General features: G+C 43.4%; 2 protein-coding genes across 5 annotated transcripts in view; one reads left to right on the plus strand and one right to left on the minus strand.

Moving 5' to 3' along the window:
- POPDC2 (popeye domain containing 2) overlaps window positions 1–4,043 on the plus strand; it is a 45,307-nt gene extending 41,264 nt beyond the window's left edge. Inside the window, exon 4 of the mRNA XM_060198309.1 lies at window positions 3,284–4,043. The gene's annotated coding sequence lies outside the window, so the exon portion shown is untranslated. The remainder of the gene's footprint in view (window positions 1–3,283) is intronic.
- Window positions 1–26,667, minus strand: part of PLA1A (phospholipase A1 member A) — a 45,177-nt gene that overhangs the window by 2,176 nt on the left and 16,334 nt on the right. Inside the window, exons 3-9 of one of the 4 annotated variants that reach the window (XM_016192128.2) lie at window positions 26,168–26,345; window positions 25,619–25,727; window positions 24,187–24,288; window positions 19,686–19,775; window positions 10,418–10,585; window positions 9,181–9,270; window positions 4,213–4,321 (exon numbers count right to left, since the gene is read on the minus strand). In XM_016192128.2, the coding sequence (XP_016047614.1) occupies window positions 4,213–4,321; window positions 9,181–9,270; window positions 10,418–10,585; window positions 19,686–19,775; window positions 24,187–24,288; window positions 25,619–25,727; window positions 26,168–26,345 (846 nt within the window). The remainder of the gene's footprint in view (window positions 1–4,212; window positions 4,322–9,180; window positions 9,271–10,417; window positions 10,586–19,685; window positions 19,776–24,186; window positions 24,289–25,618; window positions 25,728–26,167; window positions 26,346–26,667) is intronic. The other 3 variants (XM_016192129.2, XM_060198308.1, XM_016192130.2) reach the window with 3 other exon arrangements.

The following is a 26,667-nucleotide window of genomic DNA, read 5'->3' on the forward strand; positions in this document are numbered from 1 at the left end:
CAGCAATAATAATAATAATAACAAGGGCGACAACAAGGACAACAAAATGGGGGGAAATGGCTTCCAGGAGCAGTGGATTCACAGTGCAGGCACTGAGCCTGTGATAACCCTGTAGGCAAAAAAGGATATTTTTATTATATTTATTAATTGGACAGAGACAGCCAGAAATTGAGAGGGAAGGGGGACATAGAGAGGAAGATACCTGCAGCCCTGTTTCACCACTTGCAAAGCTTTCCTCCTGCAGGTGGGGACTAGGGGCTTGAACCGGGGTCCTTGCACACTGTAACATGCTCACCTGGCCCCCAGCTTTTCATTTTCAGATTCAACTACCTGGAAGGGCATTTGGGTCAAAGAACTTTCTGTAAGGACTACTTGATTGTAGAGTAGGTATTAATGTGCAGATGAGCAAAAACAAATACACAAATAGCAACAACAAAAAGTCCAGAAGTCATACGAGCTAGAGGGTGGACAACCAGGCTTTGTCTCTCCTCTGCTGTGTGTCTTTGGAGTCACACACTGGGTGATCTAAAGCCTGGCTGCCTCATGTGCTAGCTCTGAGCTAGATCCACAGGATGGGGGCTTGTGGGGGTGAGGGTGAGGGTGGGGGGTGGGCATAGATTGCAACTACAAGATTCAAGTAAAAACAGACTCTACCCTTTTAGACTTGTACCACAGAATCCCCACCAGTTTATAAGTCTGGGGTGATGCTTTGGACTCTGAGGTAAAGATATAGGGGAGCAACTAACCTAGATAGGTTATTTCAATAAGGGCTGTGTAACCCCAGAAAAAGGCAAGACTTAAGTGTGGATGAAACAGCTCTGCAATAAAGTCAAGTCTAGGAAGTCAGAAGTTATCTGCTGGGACAGAGCCAGACCCACCTCACCCTGGGGGCATTCCATGGGAACTGGAAAAGAGCCCAGCAGGGCGCCATAGTCCTGTTGCATGCTAGGGACACTTTGTCTTCTATGCCCTAGTCTGGGCTGCCAGCCCTTTCCAATCTTCTCTGGCCTGGGGAATAGTGGGCACTGTAAGGGAGACAGACTCATGTTTCTGCTCTGTCCTCCCCTCCTCACATAGATGATGTTAGGGATTGTCCAAGGGAACTAATTTGGTTTCTCTTTCCTTTCTGACCTCTGCAAAGGAATGAAAGGTCATTCTTCTGGACTTTTTTAGCCCAGGGTTAGTCATGCTGTTGGTTGTTTCCTTTTGAGAAAGAGTCTTTGTGGAAAAGGATCTTTAAGGATCTTTGTGAAGTTTATTTAAAAGCATTATTTCAGAAGTGTCCTAAAAGACCTCAGAGGAAACATTAGGAAGCCTGTTCCCTTAGAGAAGCTGGTTGGATGGAGGAGCTTGTAAACCAGCAGAGCATGACTCACACTGTGAGTGGAGGACTTAGGGACTTGGTTAAGGTAAATTTTCTAATTAGAAGGAATACTTGGGGGAGTTGGGTGGTAACGCAGTGGGTTAAGAGCATGTGGCACAAAGCGCAAGGACCGGCGTAATGATCCTGGTTCGAGCCCCTGGCTCCCCACCTGCAAGGGAGTCGCTTCACAGGCGGTGAAGCAGGTCTGCAGGTGTCTATCTTTCTCTCCCCTTCTCTGTCTTCCCCTACTCTCTCCATTTCTCTCTGTCCTATCCAACAACGACATCAGTAACAACAACAATAAGAACTATAACAATAAAACTAGGGCAACAAAAGGAAATAAATAATTTTTTTTTAAAAAAAAAAGAAGGAAAACTTGGGGGCTCACAATGCTATAAAAGGTAGGAGGAAGACCACACATAAACTCCCCTCCTGCTACCTCTCTCTCTGCTCTTTCATCTTCATCATCATTATTATTCAATTTAAATTCCACAAATAATCATGTCCTGATAATCTTCTTCAAAAAAGTAATGCAAATGCTTTGGGGGAGATGTTAGAAGGAATATGGGTTCTCATTCCGGTCACTCAGGGAACTGTTGAAGTTATGCTCAGAGATTCTGCCGCCACTGGTCTGCATGGCATTTGTCCTCCCTGGGTTTCAGAGTTGTCCATTTGATTCAAACAAATATGTTGTGTTGTATTGTGTGTCATTGCCTTGATTTCTGCTTCATCCTAGAGAGGATATGAAAAACCCTTCTACAAATAGCATAAGGGTCAGCAAAATAGCTCATTTGAATAGTGTGCTGCTTTGTCATATGCATGACCCAGGTTTGAGCCTGGACCCACTGCATTGAAAGGAACTTTGGTACTCTAGCCAGTTTCTCTCTCTCTCTCTCTCTCTTTTAAAAAATAATGAAAGAAATAGGGGTAACATGACCTTGAGGTGATCTAATGAAAATTATACAGCTATAATTTGCAGAGCTCACAAGGGAACCAGAAGGCCTGTATTATGCTGATTATTGTAGCTCTCTGTGTGTGGCCTTGATAAGCAGGAGTCCCTTCTGGTGGTAGGTTGTTGGGGAGCTCAGAAGAATTGTAGTAGTCCCAGAAGAAAGTTGTATTCTCTGGTAATGTTCAACCCTGCAACCTGAGATATATTCCCAAATCCCAATCAGACCTGGGTTCTCACCTATTCAAAATTCCCAGTGGAGAGTCAGATGATGGCACATCACCACGGTCTAACCCCTGTTTTCCACTCCTGGAGTCTTATTTCAGTCTTGTCTCTAACATTATTTCCTTACACTTGCCCAAGTAAGTGCAAGGGCATAGCACTCACCATCATTGACAATTGTCCATGTATCTGTGTGCTCACTGATTGTTTCCTTTATTTATTTATGTCCCTTCCATTCCCTGCAAATCATACTTCTCAGATGTCTCTGTTAGCTGGTTCCATCAAGGTCTGCCTCAATGAAGGCACATAAAAGAGGCAGAGTGCACTGAGTGAAGACTCCAGAAGGAACTGTTTCCTTCCTCCTTCCAGCTTCTGTGGAGCAGCCTTCTCTGTGAACGCACCTCTGCTCTGCCAGGACAGCTGGCCCTGTCAGTTTAGTCCCAGAGTGGTGGGAGAGGTCCTTGCTGATACCTGGTATCTGTTTTGCCTCCCCTTCCTCCTTTTGACTTTACACTAGTTTATAACTAGTTGCCTATGCTTAATTCCTTTTATTGGACCAGCTGACTTGAGCTGTTTGCCCCATCGGACCCTGAGTAGGATTTGACTTCTCTGATGAGGTTATCTCCTGCAGGTTTATGAGGAACTAGTAGTCAAATTCTTTAAAATAATAATAATAATAATGTGTCACTGCTTTTGAGTTCCTGTCCCTGGCACACTGTGGTTATCTGCCTTCTCATCTCATCCTCCAGCTGCAGACCCAAGTGTGACCCAGCAAAGGAAGGAAATGCTTAGTCCAGTCCCAGGAACCCCCCCATCACCAACCCAGCCATCCTGCTGGCCCTCCTTTGCATTCAGTGGCTGGGATTCTGCTCTAGTAACTCAAGTAGTACTGCCCCACCCATCCACCAAGCTCCCTCCAAGGAGCAGTGCTTCCTGGCTCTGATCAGCCAAGCAGAAGCTCTCCTCCCTACTGACATCAACGATGCTCCCTGCCTGGACTCTTAAGCACAACTTCCTATCAGAGACCTAATTGATATGTTCTCACTACCTGCTGGGACCCCTGCTGCCACCGGCTGCCTGCCCTCTCTGCTACTATCTGGACACACTGTGCTTAAACCCTGTGCTGTTTCAGCCATCAAGTTACAGTTGCTACCATGATGCCAACTTGACTTCCCTAGGCAGACAACCTCACCAGTGTGCCCTGGAGCCCAATCTCTCCAGAGCTCTACCCAGGGAAAGATAGAAACAGGCTGGGGGTATGGAACAATCTGTCAATGCCCATGTCCAGGAGAGAAGCAGTTACAGAAACCAGACTTTCCACCTTCTGCTCCCCATAAAGATCTTTGGTCCATACTCCCAGAGGGATAAAGTATAGGGAATCTTCCAATAGAGGGAAGGGGATATGGAACTTTGGTGGTAGGAATTGTATGGAATTGTACCCCTCTTATCCAACAATCTTGTCAATCCTTATTAAATCACTAATAATAATAATAAAGCAGTGTTGCTCCACTTGTCCAGCATGTGTGTCAATGGGTACATCCATGACCCTCAACCCCAGCCTAGTGAGCCTAGCCTAGCCATGTGGTTGCAGCGTGCTGGAGTGTGTATGTGTGTGTGTAAAATTGAAAACCAAGTCACTTCTAAGGAGATGGGAGAGCCACATGGGACATGTACGTACATGGTGATCTTGACTGAGGAAGTGGCATTGCTGCTAAGGAAGGTGACATCTACAGTGGTGTCTTTGTTTCTTGGCTGAAGCAAGTAGAACTCCACGAGGCTGTGATGCACTAGGGAATCAAAGCAGAGTGGATGACCGCGTGAGTAGATACCATGTGCAAAAAGTTACCAAGAGCAGCAGGAAGGTGATTAGAAATCTCAGTTCTACATCTAACCCGTCATTTCAGCTTTTCAGCTTCCTCATTGGGGAAAATAAAAATAGACTTCCCACACCCAGCACCAACATATGCCATAGATGAGAAGCTTATGATGACAGAATATCATGCTCCCCCCTATGCTGACATCCTAGTGGTGTGATTTTTTTTCCCTGCTAGGACTTGACACCTATATTATTCTACCATTCCCAGGGAGTTTTTTATTCCCCAGATAGAGGCTGAGAGACAGAGAGAGACATAGAGAGAGGAGAGACCACAACACTTTTTTTTCCCATTGCACATGAAGCTTCTTCCCCCTGTATAATCATGCAGTAATTCTCAGGGGCTTGACCCCAGGTCCTCACACATGGTAAAGTGTGTGTGTGTATGTGTTCATGTGTGTGCTTGAGTCATCTCCCAGGTTTCCTAGTGATGTGATTTTCAAAGAACAAAAAGGATCTTTGTTATACTAAGGAGTTAACTCAAAATACAGCAACATCTTACTCCATCACCATTCACCCTATGCCAGGGAGCTGTGTATGTAAGATAGCATCACTCTCATATCTGTGGTAACTGGGTTTGACCCTACTGGTAAGAACACATATAGGGGTTCTCAAAGTAGGTGTCACAGAAACTGGGTGAACAGCATGGCCCACAATGAGACCCTGAGATTGGCTGTCCCTCCAGCAAGAAAGGTTAAGAGGTTAAGTTGCCCTGACACCATCCTTTTCTTACTAAGGTATACACCCATCTGGTGGTATCATGCAGAAGCATTGGTCTTGGAGTATTTTTATAGACTGTTTTAGTGACTGTGACATGGCTAGAGAAGTAGTCCTTCACCTCTCCCCTACATGCACTTTTTCATTCCTCATGTTTGATGTTTGAGTATTACGGGGCAGGGATTGGGGCATGGAATGAATTTAGGTGGACTCAGCACCAAGTTGGAGAAGTGTTGTGGTCTGTCTGGGCTCATGAGTTAGTAACTGAAGTTATTGATACCAAGATGTTGAAAGTTCACAAGAGGCAAAGAGAGCACTGCATGTCTCTACCCAGAGGAAAACATCAAATACCACACTCCTGCTGCCTCTGTTTTTTTCCTTGCTTACTATGGGATGTAGACTGCTATAGAAAAGGGCAAGGGTTGAACTAGGGTGAGTAACTGCAATGTGGAGGGAAAAGAGAGGCTAACTTGCACAAGCTTTACTAATTTAATTCTCTCAGCTGAGTTTGATACATAACATCTTCCATTATCACAGGGAACATAGATTAAGAACATGTTTCCCTAAGAAAGTACCTGGGGGTCAAGTGCACACATTACCATGTGCAAAGACCCCAGGTTCAAGCCCTCTGTCCCCACCTGCAGGGCGGAAACTTCACAAGTGGTAAAACAGGTTTTCATGTGTCTCTCTGTTTCTGTCTCTTTCTCCTCCCCTCTCAATTTCTATTTCCAACAATAAATAAATAAATAAATAAATAAATAAATAAATAAATAAATAAATAAAATTTTAAGTGTCTGCTTCTCTCTCCTCTACAATACTCTGGATATGCCATGAGGACCAATTGTGCTTCTGTTGGGTGGGAACTGGTAGTAGAATCAAATCTACACAAGAGCATGAACCAGTAGAAGTAGCTCACACAGCCCTGGATGGTCCTGTTGCTGGCCAGATGTGCTGCTTTGCAGAAGTCACTGCACTTTCTGTGTCTCTGTCCCTTCATCTGTGAACAAGAATCCAGACATCCTCTGAGTGTGGATAAAAAGAGGTAATGGGGGCTGTGCTGTGGTGCACCTGACTGAGTGCACATATTACAGTGTGCAAGCTTCACAAACAATGAAGCAGTGTTTCAGGTGTCTCTCCCTCTCTACTTCTCCCTTTCTGCTTCATTTCTTTCTGTCTTTATCCAATAAATAAAAAAAAAAATTTTTTTAAGAGGCAATGGAAAAAAGGTACTTTGAGTGAAACATTGTTCTATGAGGGAATAGCAACAGTGTCAGGAAAATGTATTATTTAGAGAACATTCTCTATGTATGTTGGTGTATTCTTAACAAGAAACATAGGTGACTAATATCTTGGTGAGCACTGCTGTCGGGGGTGAGGAGCAGCCCATAAGAGGAGGCCCGAGACATGGTGGTCTGGGAATGGGTCGAAAGGGGCAGCCAATTCCTGACACCTCTTGAGCTACCCAGGTAAACAGTCAGGGTCCCCTAGGAGAGGAAGGGGCTTAGCTTTGATGCTTGGAATGGAAGGTCCCAGGTGTCACAGTGGCTCAGTTCTTTCAACAGACAGGGCCACACTTCTGAGCAAGTAGGGAGACAGCCTCACTAAAAGTCTGAAGCAGTCATAAAAATGATGCCTCCCTCCATGGTCTCAGAAAAGACCTTAAAAAGCCTTTAATCTCCAAGTGGTCAGCTTTCCTGTCTGCAGACTGGGAGGCGTCAGTTCAGGTCACTGCAGAGCTCTTCCTGAGCTGAAAGTGGCAGCGGAAGTCTCCTCCCAACAGCACTGTCTCCTTTGCTGGACAAAACGTCCTCCCTCAGGCTGACTTCTGAGAAGGCAGCCAGAAGCAAGGCTCAGGAAGGCAAAGAAGCAAGTGCAGAAGCAAATGGTGGTACGGGAAGAGCACAGATTTGGGATCAGAGACCTGGAGTTATAAATTTTTAATTTTTCATCCACTTGTGTGTTCGTGGGCACATTGACCCTGAGGACCCAGTTGTTCATGAGCCAAAAGATATGAAACATCCAGAGTTGGCTCTAGTAAACCATTTTGTTCCAAGAAGAAGAAATAGAATTATGTTAATATGAAACTAGTAATATCTACATCTAGTCTCTGAAATTCTCTGACTGGCAAAGAGAAGAGACTTGTCCTTATCGGCTAGTCACTTCTCATATACTATTATTTTCACATATGATTCTTTGAAGTAGGTACTATTTCAATACAGGGATACACAGTTTCAGAAAAATTAAGTAACTATTACTTATCTGATCCATATGACCATAGAGACTAAACTTTGGGGAGTTGGGTGGTAGCACAGCGGGATAAGTGCAGGTGGCGCAAAGCCCAAGGACTACAGTAAGGATCCCGGTTCGAGTCCCTCGCTCCCTACCAGCAGGGGAGTCACTTCACAAGCAGTGAATCAGGTCTGCAGATGTCTATCTTTCTCTCCCCTTCTCTATCTTCCCCTCCTCTCTCCATTTCTCTCTGTCCTATCCAACAGTTATGACATCAATAACTACAATAATTTAAAAAAACAAGGGTAACAAAAGGGAATAAGTAAGTTACTTTTAAAAAAAATTAAAAAGAGACTGAACTTTGGGGTTTTAATCACATTGCATCAACTCTTCTTCTTTCAATTAATTAATATTTAAAAGATATGCTTGTTTGTTTTACCAGAGCACTACTCAACTCTGGCTTATGGTGATGTTGAAGATTGAACCAGGGACTTCAGAGACTCAGAAACTGGAGTCTCACTGCATAACCATTCTGCAATCTCTGTTACCTCTTTAATTTGTTTTTTTGTTAGTGATTTAACCATATTGGAAAAATTTATGAGATTTCAGGATTATTTTCATACCCCTGTACAGTGCATGTAAGTCACAACATCCTTCACCAAAGCACACCACCCCTCTCCCCACTCCCCACCTTAGTTCTCACAAAGTTCAAGAGACAGTATGGTTATGTTTTTTGTTTGTTTTTCTTTTTTGGAAGTTCTTATACTTTAGATAGACATGTATGTTGCCAAGAAGGCATAGCCACAAAGACCCCTCTACCAACCAGATGCAAGCTCATCAGACTATCAGCTAGGTTTAGGGTGGATATATAGTGTCTCACACTAATCCAGACAGGACTGCAGAAGAACAAGGCGAAGTCAGGAAGTCTAGTCACCCTAGTTAAGATGCAAGAAGCACAGGGGTGATGGATCAACCTGTAGTCTATCCCATGGAGTCCAAAAGATACTTTTTTTTTAATCACATTTAACATCTTTTACATCACTGACATCTTATTGCTCCAATTAAATGCAGTGGCTAGAATGGTGCTGAATAGCTGGGATACTTATATGAAGAAGGAGGACAAAGGATAAGTCAAGTGCTCCATAGAGACATTGACCTATGAGGGCTGTTGAAACAGGTGATACAAATTGTGAACACCAAGGTAAGCAGAGAAGTATGCTGGAGAGACCTAGGGGATGGCACATCTGGCACACCTAGTACAACACACACATTATCATATGTGTGGACCTGGGTTCAAGACTCAGGTACTCAGGTCACCACGTGGGAGCATCTGCCTGGGGAACTCTCACGAGCCATGGGGATAGTGCTGTGGTGTCTCTTTTTCTCTCCCCCCTCTGTCTTTTACCCACTATCCAAAAAAAAAAAAAAAAAAAAAAACCTCTACTGGGAGCCATGAGCTTTTGCAGAGATCCAGCAAATACCCATGCTTTAAAAAAAAAAAAGTATGAAAGAACAAAGAAGCCAAAAATTGTACCTAAATACTACTCTAGGTGGAAGCACACAGGAAGGCAGGTTTCCAGCGGGTGTGGAGTAGGTAGGAACTATGACAAACAATATAGAGACAGTAAGAGCTGCATTCTCAAGTTCTCATCTGTAGTGCAATGGCTTTCCAGAACCAAGAGTTTTGGCTATAACACCAGTAACCTCCACCCATCTCATGACTTTACACAGGCCCTTGGCCTTAGCTGCTATGCTGGGGCTGGAGACAACACTAGTTGGGTTCTTGCTCTCTGCTGAACAGCAACTTAGCATTTTCTCACTACTCACCACAGTAAGGGGCCATGGAAGTGGTCAGGAGATAGACGCTCACCTCCTTTGGAAGTGGCTTTATGTCGATACCACCTTGTTCTGCCAAACCTAGAAAGAAAAAAAGTACAGAAAGACCCTTGAGGAGGCCCCTTTAGGCTCCCCTGGTACGCAGCCACATGTTGATGAACTCCTACACCAGGAATTCTACAAATAGACTGCTTACTAGATGCCACAACCTGTGGAGAGTCCCAGTACACAATCAGTGGAGCAGAGGCTAAACACATAAAGCAGCAGGAAATACCTCTTCAGATCATCTAGCTCAGTCTCAGGAAGTAATTATAAGGAAGCAGAGAGTGTGTCTCTAACTTGCAAAGCCATCTGTATGAGAGTTGTTCTGATGGCAGCAGGAACCCAGGAAACTGTTTAACAGCGAATGACAAACCGGGGAAGAGTATTTCAGACAGAGATCAAAGTCATACAGGGTGTGAACATGAAATACTCTTGAAAGTTCAAGTGGTTATCACCGCTGGGGGGTTTCTGCGCAAGAGAAAGTGACGAGAGGCATGGGCCTGGGTGGACAGTGTGAAATGGCTGTTACGTTAACTGAACCATCACATCTGGAGGAAGTGGGTGACACAAGCTGAATAGGAAAGAATGTTGATTAATTTGTCAAGTTGGTATTCATTTCATTCAATCAAAGCAGGCTGCTACAGTTGAGGAAAAGCCAGTGATGGGACAGAGCCAGGCTGGCCCGATCATGTGACCAGCATGCCAGCGACTAGGCTCAACTGCAGCTGGCACAGGGTACCATGGCCTCACATGTCTAAAGTGGGTTATGTGCGTTGCTCTTGGGGACTTCCCCAAAACACTTGATTACAAATCTATCAGGAATGGAAGGTGGTAAACTTAACTAGGAAGACGTATGGCAAACATCCTGTCTTAGATTATGGGCAGAGACTCTGAACCATACCAAAGTTTCTAGAGTATCCAGAGGCTTGACTTGGCAGGTTAGGGGTCTTGTGAGTGTGAAGGGTATGTGTTGCATGAATATGGTGTCAGGCAGTAGTATAGAGGGTGCAAAGAGGTGGCCAAATGCCATCTTCTAGGCAAAACAAACTTATAACACCTCATAAGCTAATTTCTTTACCCCCACTGAGTAAATTGACCACAGGAGATCCAGATTAGAAGACACTTGCAAAACTGAATCCCCTTCCCTCCCCAAATTGTCTATGGAAAACAAAGGTGTGGCAATTACCAATCCTTGGGCAGGAAAGCAGAAATGGGGTAAAGCAATCCACACAGTGTCCTGCAAGGAAGGCTTTGTAGCTGGCACAGGGAAAAGCCATCAGTGGACAGGAATTCTCCAGGGCACTGATGTAAAGGTGCACAGCCCTCATGTGATCACAGATCAGATAACTGTAACCTGGGGAGGGGGGAAAATACAACCAAGGTTTCAGTTCAAGACAAGTGGAAACTCCCTCTAAGCTATTTTCTTTAAATCTACCAGATTTTGTATCTTAGCAGGCCATAAATACACAGTGTCCCCTAAGCCACATTTTAAAAATATTAATGAAAATAATTACTGTATCTTCCTGGGTCAATATTGAGGCAGCATGGAATGTTCCTCCTCATGACCACAGAATGTGAGCTCAGATCTAGAGGGATGCAGAGATCACATAGGCTCCTAAGCTAATTATGGGCCCCAGATCACAACAAATCAATGGGGTTTACAGTCAACAATATTTATACCCCTTTCCCATATTAGGGAGCTACTCTCTTCCCTGATCCAGCTTTCTGGTCCTTTTCCCAGCCATGACATCATCTCCCCAGACAATAACTTGGATTCACCTGCATATCAGATTTCAGGCTCAGGGGCAAAAAGAAAAAGAGAAAAAAAATCAGTATAACCACAGGCCCTTTGGAATTTAACTAAAATACGCTTATTAGCTATCTACAAAATGTAGGACCCACCCCCCTACAACTCTTCATCTGTTCTATTCCAGCCCTTAGGTCCACGATTGTTCAATAATTTGTTTGGCTTTGTATGTTAACTTTCTTTTCAGCCACCAGGTTCCAGATGCCAGCATGATGCTGACCAGACTTCCCTGGACAGACAACTCCACTAATGTGTCCTGGAGCCCCGCTTCCCCAGAGCCCTTCCCCACTAAGGAAAGAGAGAGACAGGCTGGAAGTATGGATTGACCTGTCAACGCCCGTGTTCAGCGGGGAAGCAATTACAGAAGCCAGACCTTCAACCTTCTGCATCCCACACTGACCTTGGGTCCATACTCCCAGAGGGTTAAAGAATAAGAAAGCTATGAGGGGAGGGGCTGGGATACAGAGTTCTGGTGGTGGGAACTATGTGAAGCCCTCTTATCCTATGGTTTTTTTCAATGTTTCCTTTTTATAAATAAAAATTTAAATAAATAAATAAATAAAAATGATTGCATCTTCCCTTTTTGCCAGGCTAGTGTGAGGGTGTTTCTTCCCAGGCATGGGCTCTCCAGGTTGGAGAAAACTCGACCAGAGCCACCCTGGGCTGCTGATTACTCAGCGACGCAGGAGAGAGACCAGGAACTCGTGATGGAGTGGAATGCAATGTGTTTTTATTGATCAGAGACAATGCTTTTATATATTTTGAACCAGAAGTGGCAAGTTGGAAAAGGAAATGCCTAGGAAAGGGGATGGAGAAAAGGAAAGAGTGGGAAGGTAGAAAGCTTCTGTAGCAATGGTTGCTAAGGTTTTAACTGGTGGGATTAATGTACCCCGCAGGCAGGGTGGGTCTCAAGGTAAAAAGAAGACAGATCAGGCAAAACAATGATTATGTAAATAGGCCATGGAGGATGGAGCAGGGGGGCTGCCCGACTCCTTTTCTTTTTAATTTTCTTGAGATGCCAAAGTCTAATATACCAAGAAAAATGCTTAAGTTCAGATCAAACCTCCTATGATCATGCAAATTCTCTTTCAGAGAATTGAGAACATGCAGAGTTATAGATTCTGGCTCCATTTCTCAAAAATAGATGTCTGGGCTGGCAAGATAGCTACACACTTGACCCAGATTTTGCATTTGGCCTCTACTGTACTGGAAGAAGTTTTGGTGCTGTAGTGCTTTTACTCTCTTCCTGTCCCTGTCACTCATCTCTCTGAAGAAGTCAGAGAGAGGAAAGGGGCCCTAATAATGACAAAACAAAGCAACAACAACAACAACAACAACAAAAAACACCTCTCTACATGTTTTTATCTTCTTTGTCATCACTCAGAAAAAACTTCACACTCAGTGCAGCAAAGAGACAATTACAGAGATCAGCAGACCATGGAGATCACAAAAAAACCTTCATGCTTGAGGTTCTGAAGTCCCAGGTTCAATCCATGTCACTGGCACCACCATAAAACAGAGCTGAGGGGGCCGGGCGGTAGGTAGCGCAGTGGGTTAAGTGCACATGGCACAGAGCGCAAGGACTGCAGTAAGGATCCGAGTTCGACCCGGGCTCCCCACCTGCAGGGGGATCACTTCACAAGCAGTGAAGCAGATCTGCAGGTGTCTATCTTTCTCTCCCCCCTCTGTATTCCCCTCCTCTCCCAATTTCTCTCTGTCCTATCCAACAATGACAACAATAACAACAGCAGTAACAACGATAATCAACAAGGGCAACAAAAGGGAAAAAATAGACTCCAGGAGCATGAATTCATAGTGCAGACACTGAGCCCCAGCAATAACCCTAGAGACAACAACAACAACAACAACAACAACAACAACAGAGCTGAGCAGTGGTCAGGTGGGAAAAAAAAGACAGTTTCAGCAAGAATTCATAGTTAATCTCTGAAAGCCAACAGATGTACCCCTGGTTGAATGACTGAGACACTGAATTTGCCAAATGTCCTAGTTTAACAAAAACTTGGCTTTGTTCCTCACTTCCTTCTTTCTTTCCTTCCTTCCTTCTCTTGTCTCTTTCTCTCTTTCTTTTTTTTTAATGCTGCCCATCCCCCCTTTTTAATTGCCACCAGCATTATCACTGAGGTTCAGTGCTGGCACTATAAGTCCCTGGCTCCTGGCAGTCATTTTTTTCTTTCTATTTTATTTTATCTACTTATTTTTTCCATTGTTTATTTTTTTATTATTTATAAAAAGGAAACACTAGTGGGCCAGGTGGTAGTGCAGCGGGTTATGCGCACATGGTGCAAAGCGCAAGGACTGGTGTAAGGATCCCAGCTCGAGCCACTGGCTCCCCATCTGCAGAGGAGTTGCTTCACAAGCAGTGAAACAGATCTGCAGGTGTCTGTCTTTCTCTCTCCCTCTCTGTCTTCCCTTCCTTCCTTTCTCGATTTCTCTGTCCTAACCAGCAACAATGACAGCAATAACAACAATAATAACAACAACGGTAAACAACAAGGGCAACAAAAGGGAACAATTAGCCTTCAGGAGCAGTGGATTTGTAGTGCAGGCACCGAGCCCCAGCAATAACACTGGAGACAAAAAAATAAATAAATGAAGATAAATAAAAGGAAACACTGACAAAACCATAAGATAAGAGAGGTACAACTCCACACAGTTCCCACCACCAGAACTCTGTATCCCATCCCCTCCCCTGATAGCTTTCCTATTCTTTAACCCTCTGGGAGTATGAACCCAAGGTCAGTGTGGGATGCAGAAGGTGGAAGGTCTGGCTTCTGTAATTGTTTCCCCACTGAACATGGGCGTTGACAGGTCGATCCTTTCCCTAGTATGGTGGGGTTCTAGAGAATCAGAGCTCCAGGAAACATTTGGTAGAACAGAGAGAAATTGAAAGGGAAGGCTAGATAGAGAGGGAGAAAAGTAGATACCTGCTTCACCACTAGTGAAGTGCCCAGCTTGCAGATGGGGAGTGGGACTCAAACCCTGATCCTTACATGAGGTAATATGTCCACTTAACCAAGTGCATAACCAGTAGGTCCCAAAACTTGGTTTTCTTATTGCTGTTTATTATTTTAAAATTCACAATAATTTTCATTGATTAAATTGGTGAGGGCTAAGAGGTCTGTAGTGAAGCTTTTATATAGCCACATCTGAGTGGTATGCTGGCTTGTCTTTTTCCCCGGGGGTTTGGACTCCTCATGGTCAGTCAAATTCCTTCCAGTTGCAAAGGGAGCTGGGGAAGATACAGACTAAACCCTTTCCAAATTGTACAACAAAGAGGAAAGCAGAAAGTCTCCTAAAATGTCATGAAAAACCTCAAGTCATTGAAACTGAACTATTCAATCTGCTTAGAATTGTAGGAAAATATATAAATTTTTATGATAAATTTATAAATCTGGGCAGATTTATAAGATGTGGCTATATGTCCTATAGATGGTCCCATGGTGAATGGAGAGTTTAAAGGCCCTAGGACCCTGGAATTGGGATTAACTACAGACCTTTTAGCCCCTACCAATTTAATCAGTGAAAATTATTGAGAATTTTAAGGTAGTAAACAACAATAAGAAAACCAAGCTTTGGGGTTAGATGGGGATGCACTCGGTTAAGCACACATAACACCATGTGCAAGGATCAGGGTTTGAGCCCCACTCCCCATCTATAAATTTTTTTTTTAAAGACAGATACTGGGAAGTTGGGCGGTAGAGCAGTGGGTTAAGTGCACGTGGTACAAAGCGCCAGGATCCGTGTTCCAGCCCCCGGCTCCCCACCTGCAGGGGAGTCGCTTCACAAGTGATGAAACAGGTCTGCAGGTATCTATATTTCCCCCTCTCTGTCTTCCCCTCTCTCTATTTCTGTCCTTTACAACACAACAATGACATCAATAATAATAAATGAATACAACAATAAAACAACAAGGGCAACAAAAGAGAACAAATAAATAAATATTTTTTAAAAGGACACATATTGGGAAAATCAGTAAATTCAGTGCATTAGAAATCAGGACAAAATAGCCATATGAAATGTTGATGGTTAACTATATTCATAAGAAGACAAAACATTTGATAATGCTTAGCTTTTAACAAGTGCATTGTTATTTGAAATGATACTGGGGGTTGGGGTGACTTACCTTGCTGAGTGTACCTGTGACCAATCAAGGGCCGAGGGTCCAAGCCCCACTTCCTACTTGCAGGGAGGGAACTTCATAAGAAATGAAGCAGGTCTACAGATGTCCCTTTCTCCCTCTCTATCTCCCCTTCCTCTCTCCATTTATCTCTGTCCTATCAAATAAAAGAGAGGGGTGGGGGAAAGAGGCCACCGGGAGCAAGGGATTCATAGTACAAATGCTGAGCCCCAGTTACAACCCTAGTAGCAGAAAGAAAGAAAGAAAGAAAGAAAGAAAGAAAGAAAGAAAGAAGAAAGAAAGAAAGAAAGGAAGAAGGGGGAAGGGAGAAATAAAAAGAGGGAGAAAGAAGAAGGGAGGGAGAAAGTCAGGAAAGAAAGAAAAGGAGAGGGGCTAGGTTGTGAAGCACCCAGTTGAGTGCAAGTTACCAAGTGCAAGGACCAGGTTCAAGCCCCCACTCCCAACCTGCAGGGGCAAAGCTTCACTAATGGTGAAGCAGGTCTGCAGTTATCTTTCTCTTCCTTTCTATAGCTTTCCATTTCCTCTCAATTTCTCTCCTATCAAATAAGATAAAATAGGAGGAAAGAAAGAAAGAAAGAAAGGAAGAAAGAAAGGAAGAAAAAGGAGAGCACCAAAAAAGTAAATGACCCCATCAAAAAATGGGCAGAGGATATGAACAAAACATTCACTACAGAGGAGATCCAAAAGGCTAACAAACATATGAAAAACTGCTCTAGGTCACTGATAGTCAGAGAAATGCAAATTAAGACAACACTAAGATACCACCTCACTCCTGTAAGAATGGCATACATCAAAAAGGACAGCAGCAACAAATGCTGGAGAGGTTGTGGGGACAGAGGAACCCCTTTACATTGCTGGTGGGAATGTAAATTGGTCCAGCCTCTGTGGAGAGCAGTCTGGAAAACTCTCAGAAGGCTAGACATGGACCTTCCATATGATCCAGTAATTCCTCTCCTGGGGTTATACCCCAAGGATTCCATAACACCCAACCAAAGAGAGGTGTGTACTCCTATGTTCATAGCAGCACAATTCATAATAGCTAAAACCTGGAAGCAACCCAGGTGCCCAACAACAGATGAGTGGCTGAGAGAGCTGTGGTATATATACACAATGGAATACTATGCAGCTATCAAAAACAATGAACCCACCTTCTCTGACCCATCTTGGACAGAGCTAGAAGGAATTATGTTAAGTGAGCTAAGTCAGAAAGATAAAGATGAGTATGGGATGATCCCACTCATCAACAGAAGTTGAGGAAGAAGATCTGAAAGGGAAACTAAAAGCAGGACCTGACCAAATTGTAAGTAGGGCACCAAAATAAAAACCCTGTGGTAAGGGGTAGACATGCAGCTTCCTGGGCCAGTGGGGGGTGGGAGTGGGTGGGAGGGATGGGTCACAGTCTTTTGGTGGTGGGAATGGCGTTTATGTACACTCCTAGTAAAATGTAGTCATATAAATCACTAGTTAATTAATACGAGAGGGGGAAAATTAATTGTATGTCTCGAAGTTTTTCAAAATACAAACTGAATCTTTTCAATATATAGGCTGTGTAATTGATATGCAGACTCTCTCAGAAGCCTAGACCAAGTAGATCAGAAGCAACCAATAGCACAGCTATATACAAGATACTGGGTACTGTACAGCAAACCCTAACAAAAGGACTTTTCAAAGTTAACCCAATTACCAAATAATGTGATGATAACAGTAACTATCCATTGTCTTTTTGAACCCTAAGACAGCAGGAACCTCACATCTCCACTATAGAGCCTCTACTTACCCCAGTCCTAGAACCATTGGATAGGGCCCACTTTCCCGTATGCCTCTCCCAATCCATATTAAATAATATTGCATCTGCCGATCACAGCCTAACCAACACAACGATTGCCACCTCAACATGCTTCACTTCAGACTGTGTCCAGAGACTTCACGTGTGGAATGACAACCCTTCAACTTCATTACTCGGGTGAGACCTTTCCTTTCATAGTATACTCTAATTCCATCTCAGGTGGTTCACTTTCTAACAAAGTCCCAAAACCTAGATATACACCAGTTTCTGTGAGAGAGAGCATATGTTCACACGTATCCGTAAACTACTGCGAAATATATACCTGAAAGCAGAAGTACACTAGAGTTTGCAGTGAGTATCCCCCTAACACTTCCTCTCCACTATTCCAAGCTTTGGGTCCATGATTGCTCAACAATTTGTTTGGCTTCGTATGTTAACTCTCTTTTCAGTCACCAGGTTCCAGATGTCATCAGGATGTCGGCCAGGCTTCCCTAGACTGAAGATCCCACCAATGTGTCCTGGAGCTCAGCTTCCCCAGAGACCCACCCTACTAGGGAAAGAGAGAGACAGACTGGGAGTATGGACCGACCAGTCAACGCCCATGTTCAGCGGGGAAGCAATTACAGAAGCCAGACCTTCTACCTTCTGCAACCCACAATGACCCTGGGTCCATGCTCCCAGAGGGCTAGAGAATGGGAAAGCTATCAGGGGAGGGGGTGGGAAACGGAGATTGGGTGGTGGGAATTGTGTGGAATTGTACCCCTCCTACCCTATGGTTTTGTTAATTAATCCTTTCTTAAGTAAAAAAATGGAAAAAAAAAAAGAAAAAGGAGAGAGAGAAAGAGGAAAGAAGGAAGGAAGGAAGGAAGGAAGGAAGGAAGGAAGGAAGGAAGGAAGGGAAAAAATGGCCATGGAGGGGGGAGGCTGGTGATGGTACACCCAGATAAGTGCACATATCACCATGTGCAAGAACCTGGGTTCCAGCACCCACTCCCCACCTGCAGGGGAAACACTTCATAAGATGAAGTGATTCTGCAGGTGTCTATCTATCTTTCTTTCTCTCTATACCCCCTCCCCTCTCAATTTCTCTCTATTCTGTCAAAGGAAAAGAAAAAATAAGAAAAAAAAAAAAAAAAAAGGCCTGGCCACCAGGAGCAGTAGATTCATAGTGCAGGCACTGAGCCTCAACGAGAACCTGGTGGCAAAAAAAAATAAAGAAAGAAATATGTAAGGCCATGGGGAGCAGTGGATTGATAGTGCTGGCACAGAGACCCAGTGACACCCCTAGTGGCAAAAAAGAAGAAGGAGGAGGAGGAGGAGAAGAAGAAGTAGAAGGAGAAGGAGAAGGAGAAGGAGAAGGAGAAGGAGAAGGAGAAGGAGAAGGAGAAGGAGAAGGAGAAGGAGAAGAAGGAGAAGGAGAAGGAGAAGGAGAGGAAGAAGAAAGCAATAAAGAGATGCTAAGATGAATATATTCAGTGAACATATTTCATAAGAATGACCCAGAAGATGATAAGTAGAAGAGAAGAAATGTACATTCATTGTATTCATTGGATGGGTGTACTTAAGAAAGTTATCTTGGGCCAGGTAGTGGTGCACCTGGTTGAGTGCACACATTACAATGCGAAAGGACCCAGGTTCGAGCCCCCAGTCCCCACCTGCAGGGGGAAAGCTTCACAAGTGGTGAAGCAGTGCTGCAGGTGTCTCTCTTGTCTCTCACCCTCCCTATCCCTCCCTTCCTTCTTGATTTTTAACTGTCTCTATCCAATAAATAAATAATTATAATAAAAAAAGAAAGTTATCTTAACTTTGTGAGAACTACAGTGGTTATCTTTGGGAGGTGGGAGGGTGGAGATACAGAAATTTGGTTATAGGTGCAGTTTGAAACTAGACCACGTAATCTTACAATCTTGTAACCCGCTATTAAGCACAAATTTACAAATTAAAAAGGAAAAAATTAAAAAGAAAGTTATCTTGAAAACCGCTTTAGAGAACTGTTAAATTTAGTAAACTTGGAGGGATAGTCATGATGTGCATTGACCCTAGTTGGGGGCACATGGTCCACAATAGACATTACAGAGAATATAGCTAATGTAGACTAAGTCACAAAAGCTGGTCCCAGGGGGCCAGGTGGTAACACCGGATTAAGTGCACATGGCACAAAGCACAAGGATGGGTGCAAAGGATCCCGGTTTGAAATCCTGGTTTGAGCCCCCAGCTCCCCACCTACAGATGGGTCACTTCACAAGTGGTGAAGCGGGTCTATAGATATCTATCTTTCTCCCCCCCTTTCTGTTTTCCCATCCTCTCTCAATTTCTCTGTCCTATCCAACAACAACAATACAACAACAACAAAATGGAAACAATGGCCTCCAGGAGCAGTGGATTCTGTACCAAGCCCCAGACATAACCCTGAAGGCAAAAAACAAAACAAAACAAACAAACAAAAAAAACATATGGGCCTAAGTAGTGGTGTAGGCAGCATAAGAATGGCACAATCTTTACTTTCAGGCACTCTTTCCCATACCCTGCCTTCCTGGGCTCCAGAAACATTTGTTCCCTAAGTGCTGAGTGAACTTCATAGGAAATAACAAAGGTCGCTGGGAGGAAGACCCTGATGGGCCACACCGGCTGGCTCAGCAAGAAGAGTGTTGGTAGATTCTAGTCCTTAGGGTGGACATCTCCCAGCTCTCTGGCTCTCTGACCTGCATGAATGAAGGAAGGACAGCCAGGCTGGTCTTGGCCTCCATTGATGAAGTAGTCCACATGTCCAACAGGAATTCGAATACCCAAATCTGAAAGGAGACAGGGGCCAGATATCTTCTTACTGGAAGTGCAGGTCCCACTGCAGAGTCCACCACCAGCAGAGCCCACCCACCATCTGAACTAAAGGGTTGCCTACCTAATTCCCTAAGTGCTCTGAGATAGCAGAATTAGCCCTCAGAGTTTCCTAAAGTCTGAAAAGAAGCAAAGAAGAGTATGTCCATAAGAAGTTATTCATACTGAGCCCTGGAACTGCCACCAACTTGGTGTATTTCCTGAACAGGCCACATCCCCTATGTGGAACTTTATGTTTTACAGAAGGGAAAATGGTTTCTTCATTCTTGATGTTACCTTCTGTGTGATGAGAACCCTATTTTTTTTTCAATTATTTATTTTCCCTTTTGTTGCCCTTGTTTTTTTTTTTTTTTTTTTTTTTACTGTTGTTGTTATTGATGTCATCATTGTTAGATAGGACAGAGAGAAATGGAGAGAGGAGGGGAAGACAGAGAAGGGAAGAGAAAGGCACCTGCAGATCTGTTTCATCGCCTGTAAAGCGACTATCTTGCAGGTGGGGAGCCAGGGGATCCGGATCCTTGCGCTTTGTGCCATGTGCACTTAACCCACTATTCTACTGCCCGACTCCTGAGAACCCTATTCTTTAGCCAGTCTAGATTCTTTCCATTACTCTCATTCAATTTTTCCAGTGAAATGACAGAATTTCATGGGTAAGTCCTTGAGAATAAACTTTCTTAGTTCAAAAAAAAAAGGAGGAGGAGGAGAGGAAAAGAAGAAGAAGTAGTAGTAGTAGTTATTCATAGGGAGTCAGGCGGTAGTGCAGCAGGCTAAGCGCATGTGGCGTAAAGCACAAGGACCAGCGTAAGGATCCCGGTTGGAGCCCCCAGCTCCCCACCTGCAGGGAAGTCGCTTCACAAGCAGTGAAGCAGATCTGCAGGTGTCTATTTTTCTCTCCCCCCTCTGTCTTCCCCGCCTCTCTCCATTTCTCTCTGTCCTATCCAACAATGACAACATCAACAACAACAATGAAAACAACAGGGCAACAAAAAGGAAATAAATAAATATTTTTTAAAAAAGAAGTTATTCATAGTGATTGAATAAAATCAAGAAAAAATATCCCTTTACACGTTTTTACGAATCAACAGATGTTAAGAACTCAGTGATTTCCTCTTTGAGTAGCTTCTATTTTGTGTCAAGCAATAAATACATCAAATTAATATGTTTGGGCTATGTTCTCAGAGTCTCCCACACAGCATGTTTTTATTTTCTTCTGGCTGCAGAAATATGACCTGCTAGAAAGAGATAAGTTTCAGAGACCAGCAGCCATTGTTTTAAACATAGTGACCATATCTGATCTCAGTTAGCTGAGCTAGCTGCCAATGACTGTACTTTTCTGCTTCTTGTCATCTGTCACTACATTAAGAAACTGTTATGTATTCAGTATCATCTTCCTAGAGGCTTAACAGTGACCTAGAAGTCCTTTCCTTTCCTTTCCCTCAATCTGTATGTCCATCACTAGTCTGGTCAGTTCTATCTCCAGAATATAAAATATAAGTTCTATCTTTCCATTTCTCTCTGATTCTGAGAATACCACCCATTCCCAAACCATTAATTTCTTTTCATTCATTCATTCATTCATTCATTCTTTTTTTTTTTTTTTTGCCTCCAGAGTTATCACTGGGGCTGGGTACCTGCACTACAAATCCACTGCTCCTGGCAGCCATTATTTTTTCCATTTGTTGTTGGATAGGACAGAGAGAAATTGAGAGAAGAGGGGAAGGAAGATAGAGAAGGAGAGTGACAGATAAACACCTGCAGACCTGCTTCACTGCTTGTGAAGTGACCCCTCTACAGGCAGGAAGCTGGGGGCTCAAGCCAGGATCTTTTGTACAGGTCCTGGAGCTTCACACCATGTGCATTTAACCCAGTGGGCCACTACCTGGCCCCCCACTCGCATCACTTTCCCAGACAACCATTGCAGACACCTCCAGTGCCCTCCTGCACTGAATTTTCTGCATAGCAAGCAGAGACATCTTTTACCTAAATTCAAATGACCACATATTGTCACTAGTGGTATAATAAAAAGTAATTCCTCTTGCCACAACCAACCTGGTCATGCTTTTGTTTCTCCAGCTTCACTCAACACCTCATTCTGCTCTCTCTTCCTCTCTCTCTCTCTTAAATTTTCTTTATTTTTCACCACTCCTGTCAGCAAATGTCTGTGCTCCCACCCCTATCCCTCATAGATAACCACTCTAGTTCTCCCACAGTCTTAGAAATAAGTTGACATTTTGTTTTCTTTTTTCACATTTGTATACTCAATTCTTTATATTCTGCATCTGAATGAAACCATTTTTTAGTTGTCCTTCACCTCCTTACTTGCTTCATTAAGCGTAATCTGTTCCAATTCCATCCACTTTATCCCAAGGGATACAACATCATATTTTTTATTGCTGAATAATACTCTGTTGAATATATGTCCCATAAATTTTTTATCCAGTCATTTGTCAAAGGGATTTTGGTTGTTTCCAGGCTTCTGCTATTGCGAATAAAGTTGTTCTCTGTTCTCTAACCACTCCTTGCTCTCTCCTGTGCTCCGCCCGCTTCAGGCCTTCCTCTCCACTTAGACTGTTCTAGCTCTCTCCAGCACCAGCTCATTCTCATATGCAACTCTTAGCCTCAAACATCATCTCCTTGGATATACCTTCCTTGATCATTTTTTTCTTTTTTCTTTTTCACATGCAATAACAAGAGCCTTTATTTGCAAGCTTAAGCTTGGGCCGCCGACACCCTTCCACGCAAGGGGAAAGTCTGCGACCACAATCATTTTTCATCCCACCTTTTTTTTTTTCAATACAACCCCCACTATGTCATTCATTATCTTTCATGGACCTGTATTCTTCCCACCCACCCACCCACCCCAGAGTCTTTTACTTTGGTGTAATACTCCAATTCCATTTCAGGTTCGACTTGTGTTTTCTTTTCTAATCTTGTTTTTCAACTTCGGCCTGAGAGTGAGATCATCCCATATTCATCCTTCTGTTTCTGACTTATTTCACTCAACATGATTTTTTTCTTTTTTTAAAAAATATTTTATTTATTAGTGAGAAAGATAGGAGAGAAAGAGCCAGACATCACTCTGGTACATGTGCTGCCAGGGATTAAACTCAGGACCTCATGTTTGAGAGGCCAGCACTTCATCCACTGCGCTATCTCCTGGACCACCCTTCCTTGATAATTCTACTTGAAGTATACTCTCTACTCAAGTCACCTTGTACCCTTCATTATCGTAATTAGCTCCATTCACAGTCCTAAACCATCCCCAAAAGGAGGTTAAACTGACAGTCCCACCAAGGTCTGAGGGTCAGGATGAGAAAGCAAAACTGCCAGGCAGAGTAAGAACCCCCACTCCTTCTTGTCTGGTCTCCCACTTAGGCTGCAATTATCTTGTCTATTTCCAAGTGTGCAATTATCTTGTCTATTTGCTTGTGCATAAGCTCCTCCACTGCAGGTATTTTACCTGCCTTTTCCTCTCTAGTCTGAAAGCTAGCACCATACTTGACATACCTGAGTGCCTAGTAAATATTTATTGAAAGAATACAAGAATGAATGTCCAGTGATCCTATAAACTCCAATGGGCAGAGACCTTATTTAATGACTGGTTCACTGAAGTATTCTTAGTGGCTACCACATAGTTCAGTAGAGATGGAATAGATTATGGTGGTGGTTGTCATCATGGTGATGGTGTGTGTGTGTGTGTGTGTGTGTGTGAAAGAGAGAGAGAGATTATGAAAAAACTTCAGACCCTAGCTCCATGTATCCACCATATGCAATACAGGGCCTGGAATAAATCTAGAGGACATTTGATGGAGAGCAGAAATGACAAGGAATGCCCACTCTCTTTTTCTGTTGGTCAGAAGAGTTTAAATTGATCATAATTGATTCAGAGCGATGGGGGAGGGGCTTTTCTGTATTTGTCATGATTAGAAGGATTCTCATTTGTTACTGGACTAAGGGGGTTTTTTCCCTAGGAAAGGGGGAAATTTTGACAGGCCCAGCATCTTCAAGAAATGGAATCCCCCAGTCCCCTGAGGGCAACTTGTTCATCCTGAGAAAGTAGCTTGTTTTCTGTCATCAGCCAGGCACTCCTCCTGGCCCTACCTCAATGCTAGAATGTTGAATCAGACACCCATGTTCACAGTTAAACATTTTTGGTTCAGGAATGAGATGTTCCTGCCTGCTACTGGCTAAAAGTCAAACCATCTATCTTCTCTCCATGGTCAGACAATGGTAGAGCTGAAGGACACTGTCATGATCATCAACTGTTCATGGAACAACAGAAACCCAGAGCAAAAGAAGCCTGGCCTAGGACTGCACAACAAGGTGGTGGTGTCCCAGCCTGTGATCTGTGCTCATTAACCCACTCACTATCAGTGTCTGTGTGGATGGCTTCCACAAACAGGGCATCTCCTGGGTCCAGACGCTCCTCCAGGCTGGCTCTGGTATACTCTGGCCCAGCAGGATCTAAACCTGAGAAGACAGAGCTGGGTCAAGGGCCCTTTTCTGTCAGCCATCACAACCCCAGTGACCCACTACACACCTACTGGGACATTTGGTAATCGAGATCATAGAGTCTCCCACTGAGGACCCAAAGCTGGGAGAACCAGCTCTGGACTACCAGAGCTAGGAAACTCCACTCTTTATCTTCTCAATGACTGGCTTTCCCTGACTATAAAGTGAGCTTGGCAACACAAATCTGATGGTGAGGGTTAATATTAGTAATATTAGTATTTGTGGAGCAATAACAAGAGCTATCAGTTTTGGAGCAATTATGAGGTGTTAGATTTTAATGCTGAGCAGGTCTATATATTTTAGTCTCACAACTGCTCAGGAAAGTAAACATTACTGTCCCCGTGTCTTCATTTGGATTCCTCTCTCCCCACACTCTTAAAAAAAAAAAAAGTGCAGGGTCTGAAGTAGGGATTTAAAATTCAAGTGGCTGATTTAGGAGTGGATCACAAAAAAAACTTGAAGGAAAGAGAACATGAGTTAGAGAATCAAAAAAAGAAAAAGTTAATGAATAGTCTATTACTTTGGGCACCTGGATCTCATTTCTCTGAGCCCTCTGAAGGTCTCTATAGGACTTAAAATTGACCCACTAGAGGGTCAGGAAGTTGGGGTGCTTACCACACAACTCTAATCCCTTACTGGTGGGGGATAGCTTCTAATGCAGATGCCTTTCCAAGTATTTAGCAAAACTTTCTAAACGTGATTTCTATAGCAGGAAGGAGATATGCATTGTTAGCAATTCATTTTACAAATTTAAAAGCAGAGATTCTAGGGATCGGGTGGTGGCACACCTGGTGGAGCGCACATGTTACAGTGTTCAAGGGTTCAAGCCCCCAGTTTCCACCTGCATAGGGGGAGCTTCACTAGTGGTGAAACAGTGTTGCAGTTGTCTCTCTCCTCATCTTTTTTCCTCTCTTCTTCTCTCCCTCTCTGTCTTCACATTCATTCAATTTTGCTTTCTATCTAATAAATAGTACAATAATTAAATACACAAAAAATAATAAAATCTTTAAAAAAGGAATCAGAGGTTCAGAAAGAAATAATGTGGTCTCTTACAGTTCCACCAGACAGCATGCAGTAATGAATATGCCATTCCATACAAAAGGGCCAGGAAAAAGACATGTTGAAAAAGAATTTTAAAAATATAAAAATAAAAATACATGTTAGTGGCAAGCAATAATTTGAATATAAGAACAGAGTCCCAACACTCCCCTCTATTGGCCTTAGCAAAGGCATTTCCAGATCTCACTCTCTATGTCTAGAAGGATGAGCAGGAAAGAGCATTCATTACCTGTGATTCGTCCCAGTTGGCCTTTGTAGAAATGTCCCACCATGCCCCCAACATGGGCCCCCAGGCTAATACCAATGATGTGGATTGAGGACTCAGACATACCCAGCACCTAGAACATGGCATTTTATATGAGTTCCATATAGGCCTCTGCAACCCTTGACCTCCAAGGTCACATTTTCACTGAGACTTTGGAAGCCCAGAACCATGGGTATGGTGTGTTCACCTTGTGTGAATCACTCTTTCTGAGCACCTCATCCTAATGTTCCTCTCACTTTCCCTTAGGTGGCCACCCCAATCCTCTAGAGATAGATACTAGTACTCCTCACAGGACACACAGTGATACTGTGAGTAGACAGAGAAAGAGCTAGAGGATTCAAGAGGTTCAGTTGCCTGCCAGAACTCTAAGAAACAGCTGGGGTTTGAACCAAAGACCAGTAAGCTTCAGAGTGGCTTTGTTTCTACCTTAAAGTTCCTTTCAATGTGTTCTTTCTGAACCCCTTCTTTCCCCCATAAGCCAACAAATCCCACCCTGAGTTCTTCTGCACCTACCAGCAATTTCCGGAGGAAAGAGGATATCTCAAGTCCCAATTTAACCACATTTTCCACGGCTGAGAAATAAACTGCTGTAGAGCCATAAACCCAGTCCACAGCAATCACGTTCACATCTGCTGCCCGAAGAATGGCACCAATGAATGTATCAATCCAGGAAGGTTTGGTTCCTAAAGCCCTAAAGTCCAAAAAGGGGTAGGAAAACCACTGATCAAGCCATCTCCATTGTCATGGGAAACTTACATTTAACTCTAAATCCAGAAAAGAAAGAGACAGAGAGAGAGATAAAATAGGAAGATATATATATATATGGCAGTAAGTCATACAGCACTTTGAATATAGGGAGAATGTAATTTCAGAGTTCCCAGGACTTTTGTCTATAATATGGAGCCTTTGTGTAAATTGTTTTTAAAAATGCTTCTTGTCCCAGATAGATAAATATAACCTTCACACATGGGCTCAGAATGCTGGTGTGATTTCAGCTTTATAGGTCCTTACTT

The sequence above is a fragment of the Erinaceus europaeus genome, chromosome 9, assembly GCF_950295315.1.
Source record: "Erinaceus europaeus chromosome 9, mEriEur2.1, whole genome shotgun sequence".
Taxonomy (NCBI): Eukaryota; Metazoa; Chordata; class Mammalia; order Eulipotyphla; family Erinaceidae; genus Erinaceus; species Erinaceus europaeus.